General features: G+C 40.8%; 1 protein-coding gene across 2 annotated transcripts; it reads right to left on the reverse strand.

Moving 5' to 3' along the window:
• Nucleotides 1-350: 350 nt before the first annotated feature.
• tfap2c (transcription factor AP-2 gamma (activating enhancer binding protein 2 gamma)) lies at nt 351-7842 on the reverse strand. Of its 2 annotated transcripts, XM_034139547.1 has the most exons (8): nt 7450-7842; nt 6341-6793; nt 5979-6027; nt 4726-4797; nt 3996-4218; nt 2448-2566; nt 1049-1190; nt 351-832 (listed from the first exon to the last, which is right to left on the reverse strand). In XM_034139547.1, exons 1-8 carry the CDS (start codon nt 7495-7497, stop codon nt 538-540), a joined length of 1401 nt encoding a protein of 466 aa, XP_033995438.1. In that variant the 5' UTR covers nt 7498-7842; the 3' UTR covers nt 351-537. The 2 variants fall into 2 exon arrangements, with proteins under 2 accessions (XP_033995438.1, XP_033995439.1); XM_034139548.1 differs by lacking the exon at nt 4726-4797 and having other exon boundaries at nt 7450-7840.
• Between the last annotated feature and the right edge of the window lie 2312 nt (nt 7843-10154).

Below are 10154 nucleotides of genomic sequence, written 5' to 3' on the forward strand. Positions count from 1 at the left end.
TCAGTGCCAACGAAAACTGATTTGCAGCCAGCAGTGACAAGTTCTTATCATCAACATCTCCAACAAATTTGGATTTAAATTCAACAGTGCGAGTACACACACACACACACACACACACACACAACACACACCCACACACACACACACACACACACACACACACAACACACACACACACACACACACACACACACACACACACACACACACACACACACACACACACACACACACACACACACACACAACACACACACACCACACACACACACACACACACACCACACACACACAACACACACACACACACACACACACACACACACACACACACACACACACACCACACACCACACTCACACACACACCACACACACACACACACACACACACACACACACACACACACACACCTCAAAATGACAATACTCATCAATCAATATTGATTTCTTTTTTTGAAGTCCAAAAGGGCAGACAGGGCAGCAAGATTAAGGGACTCAGGGATTCTCAAGTTCATAAGGATTCTCCCTTGAGCTCTCATTTCCTGTGCTTGTCCATTTTGTCGGCAGATTTGCTTCCACTGTCTGAGGATCCCTGGGTGTCGCTGCCAGAGTTCAGGTACATCTTGTCCACTTGTTTGAGCGCCTCGTTCAGGTAGTTCTGAAGCGAGGTCATGGCGGCGCAGATGGCGGGAGATCCAAAGCCGTGAGTGATGAGGCTGAAGTGGGTCAGGCAGCCTTGTATTCCAGGCTCCATGATGGGGGCGGGCCGGGAATTTCCCAGAGGCGATCGGTCCTGAGTTAGCAGGTCAGTGAACTCCTTACAGATATTCCTAAAAGAAGAAAACCACAATGTTTAAGTTAAGGGGGAAAGATTCATATTAACACTTGTACTGCTTTATTGTGATCTGAGAATGAAGTCTGTAGGATATTTAACTTAAAAATCTTCAATCAATACTAAGACACCCACATAAGAATTTAAAACACTTCTACATGGTAATTCTACTTTGCGCGCAAATTAAAGGCAGCCATGCAGACGAGGCACTTACTTGGCAGCGAGCAGCATGTTCTTGCGAGAGTTAACCTCGTTGCGTTCCACGTGCGGCCTGCCCAGGTATTCAGCAATTGCCTTTGCAGGGAACTCTGTCTCACACACGTAGCCAAAGTCTCTTGCTAAATGAACTGCTTCACCTAAGACAAGAAAAAAACAGACCATGTTAGAGAGAAAATAATCACCTTTAAACCCAATTCTCAGACAGCTCTGGAGGTTACACTTGGTCTAAAACCAAAGAATAAAGATTAATATGATTTTTACACATTATCCCCGAATGTCCTCTGACACATTGGGCAGAGATCAAATGGTAAGCTGGCCGGCTTCAGCAGTTTATCAATTTGGAGCATTATATCCCGTTTTGACCTGATACACTCAAGCATCAAGGCACATGAAGTGAAGCGGTTGAACTGCAGAATAATCAGCTGTACTCAGTCTTCTTGCTTAAGGGAAGGAGAGCTAGTGAGATGAATATATTTCAGTCTTGAGGGTGGTTTGACTTGCATGGTCATAATGGGCTTATGTGAATAAATGCTAGCAGATAGTGCCCATGGCGCCAACAGCACCGCTTATTGATTCAGAAGCACAATCTTTAAGGTCAGCAGGCCCTCCTGGTGAGCCAAACACAAGATAACAAGGCTTAATTCAGCTTTGAAGGTCTCTAAATAACACAAGCCTCCAGTCATTCTCCCGCACATAATCATCAGCCCATTTATAAAAATTAGGCGTGTAGGGTGCAAGGGAGGAAATAATATTCTACCTCAGCCTACGGCAGGTAGATGTGACTCAAGTGATAATGTTTCCATTTTGAAACATCACATTTCAGGGTAAGCTATTACTGATCTTTTAGTATTCAAGACACTGACAAGGGAAAGTGAAGGTCTCAGGTTGTGTCATTATTATAACCCAGTACCTCCCTGGTATTAAATAACTGTAGATCTAGGGACTTGGACGCTGCAGACTTTAAAGGAAGAAAATAATGTATACTTTACAATAATGTGTGCAGAGTAATACCAAATCATTAAAGGGTAATGGTTGGAGAATTGGTGTTTGTAGGATATTCAGATTTGCCATTAGTGTGACGCATACGCTTACAAACCTGAGAATTATATATTTAATAGCTGAAGGACAACAATTCAAACAACTCTGGATTTTGATGGCTTACGTGCAGCCAGACAATACAAAAACAAGTTCTTTAAGACGAACTACAATATTTACATTTTATTCAAATTATGAAGTATTTCAACAATGAATAGAGTCTGAAAGAAGATATTTTACAGTACTAAAAACCCACACACTATGTGAATGAGACTGTTGCTCTCACTGATACAGCGACATTCCAGCCGCAGCAAACAGCAATTAGAGCTGAGAAGGTGCTACTGAGTGACATGTCATACCTTCTACTAGTGAGGTGAGTAGAGTGACATTGGCTGCTTTCCTTCTTCCTGCAGGCAGGTTGAGCCCAATCTTATCCAGCTTTTCTCTCAGAGAGCGACCTCCATTTTTTGACTTGGCTCTGCAGAAGGAGAACACAAAAACACATATTCAGTAAACAGCTGTGAATGAATTATTCACAGCTGACAGATAATTACAACTTTTCCAAAACAATGTGTTTAAGTTTTTTTTAAACAATTAATGGAGGATTAGGACATTTATAAACCATTTTCCAATCCATTCAGACAGTATTTTTCTTTAATTAAAATCTGCTTAAGGGCATTTAACCCATAAATTAAGAGGCACAAACAGAATAGATGTTTCTGTCTTATTGCCCTGGCTTCTGCAGGAAGTCTAATTGTCCACTTTTGATAACAACTAAATCTCACAAATAGGCTCTCATGACCTAAAAAACACTTTTTTCCCAATTGATGCTTCAACTCAAAAAGCGTAGCAAGTAAATCCCTCATACATGCATTTACAGAAACACTTACTCCCCACTTGCAAGGGCCGATTCAGTTTCACGCATGACTGGAGGGCAAGCTCTCCCTCTCCATGGCGGGTGAGAGAGGGAGCATCTTTAGGAATAGGAAGGCATGTGTGTGTGATTGCCCCCACCCCCTCGTCCCCCCCCCCCCCCACTCCCTCCGCTAACGATCCCCCTCCTAGTGCTATATGACCTACTTAAAATTGTCTGCGATTGTGCATGTGTGTGTGTTGGTGTGTGTGTGTGTGTGCATGTCAGCATTAACACAGGCACATGGGAAGTGGCAAACGTGCACTCCTAGCGCAAAACGCTCGGGTCAGGGGTGTAGAGTACATACTGTAACCTCACAGTCCCTCAACAGACTGCCACACTAACATATGTGCCATAAGGTCAACTGCGCCGCCACAGATAAACCTACCCATGCTGCAACCCCTGACGAACACACACACCCACGGAGTCTTTAGATTGGTACTAACTGTGTTGATGTAACCTATCCCCAGAGGAAGCAAAGAACCAAAATTGCAGACCACACAAAGAATGTCACGAACCTTACGCAAAAAACTGATGAGCCAAAGCAACTGAGCCAAGCTGTGCTTTCTGAAAAGCCTTTCCCATGGGCTGCTGAGCTTTAGTCTACAGATCTGTAGAGCTGCAACTCCTCAGTTTGAGGATTATATATATCTAAGGCAATCAGACAACCCAATAAAATGCTTGCAGATTACAGAGATATTGATAAAGAAAACAAGGAAATCAATTATGTTTGGATTAGTTTCTATTATATTTTGGGAAACAGCGCTACTGTAGCCCTGTGTTACGCTGAACAAACTGAGACGTTTACTCGAATTAAACGTATTCATAATATGTGTGGAGGCATTTATAAACCTAAACTGTATTAGGTTAGTTAAAAGCAATAATATGAATTTTAAATAAAACATATTAGGTTCGACTTGAACACTTTTACAAACAACAACAGGGAAATATTAAGTCCAGCTTGCTGTCATGTTGAATGAGTCTGAGCTCTGACCTGCGTAAAACCCCTCCCAGGAGCGATGCATTCAGGCACTCAGGGGGTGACAGACGTCTCTGGACCTCGGCCACGGTAACCTTGTACTTGGATGTGGAGCTCAGCAAGGAGAGACGGCCCGGTACGGAGCAGAACACCTCTGTGGGGTTTGATACCATGCCCAGCAGGGACTCTTTCTGGAAAGGAAGACACAACGCGTTGCCTTTGGGTAGGCTGACAGGCCCTGGAGGGTGAGGGGAGGAGAAGAAAAATGTGGGTAAGCTCAAGAGTGAAGGAGAACAAAAGGAAGGCAAAAAAGAGTCTGGTTGTGCAACATAATTTGTTTATATATGCACTGTTCCTGTGTATGTACATAAGCTTTAATCATCCTAATCCTCTCTGTGCAACAAGGAATCTATGTTTTCTTGTAAGGAATCACAAGGAAGAGTGTGTATGCAGCTCTGCACGACCAGCAATGTGCATTGCGTGCCTAAAGGTTAAACTGCTAAAACGCCCTCATGGCAAACACCATCCACAAACAGGTACACACATACAGCCCCTCATCTAAGCCGCAGATACACCTCAGTACTGTTTATTATTTGGTCTTAAAGGATCTAATATGGACGATGTGTGTGTTTATTGCTGGTTCTAAAGTTAGACAAAGTTTTCAACCCCCCACAGAAGCACTGACAGTCATAGGACAAACAAAACAGTACAGCACACTACAAAACATAACTATCTTTATTCTCACCCGCAAGAATTCCCCCCTGATAATAAGTCCTCTGTAAGCGATCAAGGTTCCTGCCACCTCGTAGTCCTAATACTGAGACAAAAATCACAGAGTCACATGAGTGCTTTAAGGCTCCTCTGGGGTACATGGCTGGGAATGACATGCCATTGTTTACAAGTGGAAAGCCTAGATTGCCCATAGCGTGCCCTTGAGCATGGGAACAATATAATGAGCCATCACTTATTTATGTAAGAAATGGAGACTGGATGGTTTGTCATGCTGTGCAAATGGATGTTTGCATGTAACTGTGCATCGTAACATTGTAACACTTAAGCAACACTGGATTGAATGTAATGATACATATCATCAAAATTGCTAGTGAGGCATGATAATAAGAAAATAAAGCATTTTAAAATACATACTTTTACAATTAAGTATTGTGTCATAGTGTATAGGTTATTACAGAACGTAATGAATCTGTCTATCTATCTATTTCCTGCATGGTTTTATTCAATCTAAAACGCTTAGCAGTGGAATAATGTTGCTCAAGCGGATCTTGCTCTCACTCAAAGTCTGTTTAATTAAGCCCTGGTGACAAAACAGCGGGAATAGGTTCTTCCTCAAAACAGTTCATGTCCCAACAAATAACTAAACTGTCCTTCACATGCAAGCATAATGCCACACCCCGCCAAAGGCTGGTTCTGCAGAGCCAAACACTGCTTCAAGATCAACTCATAATTTTGTGTTAACGTGAACTGAAAAGCGCTGCAATTGCAAGCTTAACCAGCATAAAGATGATCCAAAGCTTTCCTCTTCTCTCACAGTCAACACGAGGTTGTGTGATTGCTCAATTTTCCTGTCTTGTCAGCTATAGCCTGTCGTTTTTTTTAAAGGGATCAGTTCTTTCCCACTGGGCATCCATTCAAGGACCTTCACCAACTGAATAGTCTAAGGATCACATCGAGCTTAGATAAGTGCATCTCATGGCTGTGAGGATTATCTGTGTGTGCAGTGCAAGTACAAATACACGACTCCTCCTTTGCTGTGCTCTCAAACTGAGTGTCCTGACATGTCGCTATAGAAGTTATTGTTATGACAATTCAAAGTATGTAGAGAGTGAAAAAAATCCTTACAGTAGATTTCCAGCTCTTGTCAGTAATTACTGCATCTTTATTTTGTTACACATGTTCCAGGCAGCATTTTGCACCACTTTCTTTTTTCTTTTTAAAATGGGATTAAAGTTTAGATTGCTCATAAACATGCAATAAACTCACCTTTTTTGATGACTGTCTGGTCAGCCATAATAATACTGTGGTCATCATGCTGATAAAAAAAGAACAGAAACAATGATAAGCAACCAAATGCATTTTTTGCACACCAATGATAAAGTTGAAATTAATTTCTGATAAAGTGTTCAATGTCTGTCCAAATTGTTCTTTCATGCAAAACAAAGAAAACTATGTGATGAAAGTATAATGGAAAATGTATTATTGTCCCAAAATGTATTCCAGTATTTGGCTACCTGTGCAAGCAGATAAAATAACACACGCGCACCTAATAGCCTACTCGGTGACCTCTACACACATAATTCTCTAAAGTGTAAATTCAAGTATTAATCTCAATAAAATCCACTCACTTGAACGTCATCCATCCCGTGGCCCATGTCGTGCATTCCCATGTCACCAATACCCGACGACTCTATGCTGTGCACGTGCGGGGGCAGCAGCTCCGGTCGGCGGAAGCCTTCCCTCCTCACCCCGGAGGAACCATCCAGGCCCAGGATCTGACTCGCCAGGCCGCTCCTCCCGTGCCCACCGAGCCCATCCTGGCCCTGCCGCCCGGGCCACTGCTGCTGGTTCGAAGACGGAGACTGGTGCAGCGAGTTGATGTTGAAAGGGTCGCCGAGGTGCGAGTAGGGGTCACTGGACTGCGGGTAGGAGATGGGCTGGTAGGGAGGCGGGAAGTACGGCGGCTGGAAGTCCGAACTGGCCGAGTGTGAGAGGGAGGGAGAAGGGCTGTAGAGGTGCTGGCTGACCGCTGGCAGGTGAGGCAGCCGGGGGTTCCCATTGCTGTTTCCGTCGTGCCTTTCCTGAGGGACGGAGGAGACATGTCAACTGAGAGCTGACAACAAGATGGCAGGTATGGTGACATGTGTCCCTCAAGGGAATCAAGTGTCTGTTACCCCCTGATATGATGTCCTCTGGATAAGGATTTAATATTTGCAGGCGATGTATTAAATATGAACGTGGTCTATATTTTATTATTATTTAGCGTAGGAAAGATAGACATTTATTATTTAAATTGTATTAGTTTAAATTAGGCTATAGAAGAATGTTTTTACTTAGGCTACTATTAATGGCCCCAGTTTACGGTGGAATAAAATAAGATACTCCTTTTGTAGTAAATACACGTTTTTATTATTATTATTGTTGTTGTTAGATATATTACATAGGCCTAGTCATTATTATTACCAGTTATATTGTCGTTGTTGTTGTTGAAATAATAATGTAGCCTACATGTTCTAAAATTGTGGACTTTCTTCTAAACTTCTTAACTTTTTATCACGATATTGTCCTGTTGTCACCTTTTTTGGTTGTTTATTATTTCCACTTTATCGTGTTTTATTTTATCATTAGGATTTTTTTTAAATCGACTTTTAGTAACACTACTTGTTTGAAGAGTAATGTCCGATGGCAATCAAAAGACAGTTTTCCCTCGTTTTGTATCGAAACTATCGAAACTCACCTCACAGTCATCCTCATACTTCACGTTGTCGGCTAATTTCCACAGCATTTTGACAGAGAAAAAAGCTCTCCGTTACAAAAGAAAAAGAGCAAAAGAGAAAGAAAAAATATCTTGTCGCCTGCGAGTTAATCCAGGTATGAAGAAATCAAGAGCTTCCTGGTGATCATGAACCACCTTGTTGTTGAGCTGAAGAGGCGAAGTTGCAGGTGTGGGCTAAAGTGACGAACTGACCGACCGACTGACTATCCAAACACAGATATGAGTTTCCAACAGCCACTATGGGAGAAAATTATTGTTGTCAAGCAATATTTCCTCCCCCTGTCCGTTCAATGTGTTCTGTAGTTCTGTTGTGGAAGTGGGCGAAAACGGGTGCATATAAGAAACTTGACTCCCTCTTATGGACAAAAAAGCGATGTTCAGTCTTATTGGTGCACACATGAGCACTGTAGCCTACTATATCTACACGGCCGCTCCGAGGGGGCGTCACCCTGCGATGATGTCAGTAAAAATGGAAAATGAAAATATTGCTGATTGGCGGGACAGAGGTCCAATCAGAATTCTGTCCGTCTGTACAGTGACATTTAGACCCTATAGAGCACACTTTCCATGGCTTACAGTGAGTTAAGTCTCTCACCACCTAAGCCTACTAGTTTGTTTTACTGTGTTTGTTTGTATCTCCTCCAGCACCATAGGTAGCCTACTTGAAGAAAGAGCCAAAGTTTTGACACCTGTTGGCTGTCTTTAAGGATTATAAAAGTTGTGTAGGCCTACGTATAGCGAGGAGACTGGTGGTTTACAATTATACTTCTTAATATAAGTATGTTTAACTATTAATAACATTTTCATTTTTAACTTCTGCTGAGTAAATATAAAAAAATGGTTTGAGACAATCCGTTTCAGAACCAAGATAACTCGGGTAAGTTATGTTTCAGTGACAGGTTGCTTGGTTACTGAGGTCCTCGTGGTGGTAATTTTGATGCTGAGTGGAATGCCTCTCGGCCAATCACAGTGCTCGGTTCAATAATTGTGATGGTGTTCTTAACAATTATTTAAAAACATGCTGCATGTAGCCTTCTGTTTAGGCCTACTTTAAATAGTAAAAATGTCTTTAAGTAGGTTTATGAGGCCTATTTATTTTATCACAGATGTTAAAGTCAGGATGTAGCAATATAAATAACTGTTTGCATGCTGACATTAGCGTTTTTAATTAATCACGCCAACAATACGATTTATTTACCTTAAATTATGTATATAAAAAAAAAATGTAATAATATGATCTCATTATTCCATAAGGGATGTTATAATTAATAATAATATATTTAATGCAGCTGGCGTGTTCGCATTACTTTTTATCAATGCCTATTTAAAATAGATCAATGTGCTAAATGACTAAGTCTCTAAATGACTTACAGTACAGTTGCAAGTCAGCTAGATATTAAGAAATACCTCTCTCTGATTGTATTAATAAATAGAATAATAGTCCTTCAAACAAACCACATGACATTGTGATGTCGGTGTTTCACAGTGGTGGTTAAGTGCTTGTCTCAAACCACAATAAGCCCGAGGGTTTAGCAGCATCATTCTCTTAAGAAAACCTCCAAAGCTCAAAGGATCTCAACAAACAACTCTTTCTCAACTTCATTTACATTTTTGGTGGAGCTTTGCAATGTCACAAACAAGACTGCTTTGAAGCTTTGATTTGCATCGAAACCTAAACTGAGGACAAAGGATGTTTTTTCTTCTTTATTTTGAATTAAAACAACATAAGAGTCAATTGTTTTTTTTTCGTTTCTTGCACATTTTGTTTGCCGTTTTAAATGTAGCATTTTGAAATATCTTCTGCAAGACAAAATAAGAATTGACGTCCAATATTATGAGCAATTTTATCGAATTGAATTATTTGATGAGTAAATGTCAGATTATAATTTGTGAGATTAATGGACAGAGTTTTGTATTTTTAGGATCACAGCCTGTCGCGTCCACGCTGTGATCCTCGGCTGTGGGAACAACGACGAAGGATTATCTTTTTTTTTTTGCGTGTTAGTCCTTGGCTTGTTGTGATGCGAAGCGGAAGTGAAATGCTCACTGATTAAATGTTATTTTACGTTGGAAGACACATAGAGCAGATCTAAAGGGAGTTAGTCACGCTTGGCCTGACGGGGATGTTTTGAACAAATCTGATGCTCATCTTGTCATTTTAATGACAGTCGACAGTGACAACCGGCTCATCTGATGTCAGGTGTAAAGATTAAGTGGATCCATGCCAGGTAGGGCAGATACAAAAAAGTCAATAAGTGAATTCTGCTTAGTGATTTTCCACTAGTTAGACATATTGCCTATATTTACTGTAATTATGTGAAATGTTAATTGTAATGTATACTGCGTATCAACAATACCACAAAGCTAATAAAGGTCATCATGAAATTCAAATACTGTTAATAGTCTATGTTTTTACACGGTTTTTTTTCTCCAAATTGCGATGAAACAAGTATATCTAATTTATTGTAGACCATTAGTACAATAATGTATGTTTAGTCAATGGGACTCAAACGGCATTTGAATCCCTTAAGAGTTCCCGTTTCTGCAGGACTGCTTACTCGTTAATGTTATATAATTCAAATAAAACAAACATAATATTGAGCTGTAGTTTAAAAAAAAATAAAAACATGATAGAGAATTTTGTCTAACTAATGTTTAATTGAACG

This window comes from Trematomus bernacchii, unplaced genomic scaffold (genome assembly GCF_902827165.1).
Source record: "Trematomus bernacchii unplaced genomic scaffold, fTreBer1.1, whole genome shotgun sequence".
NCBI classification, from domain to species: Eukaryota; Metazoa; Chordata; class Actinopteri; order Perciformes; family Nototheniidae; genus Trematomus; species Trematomus bernacchii.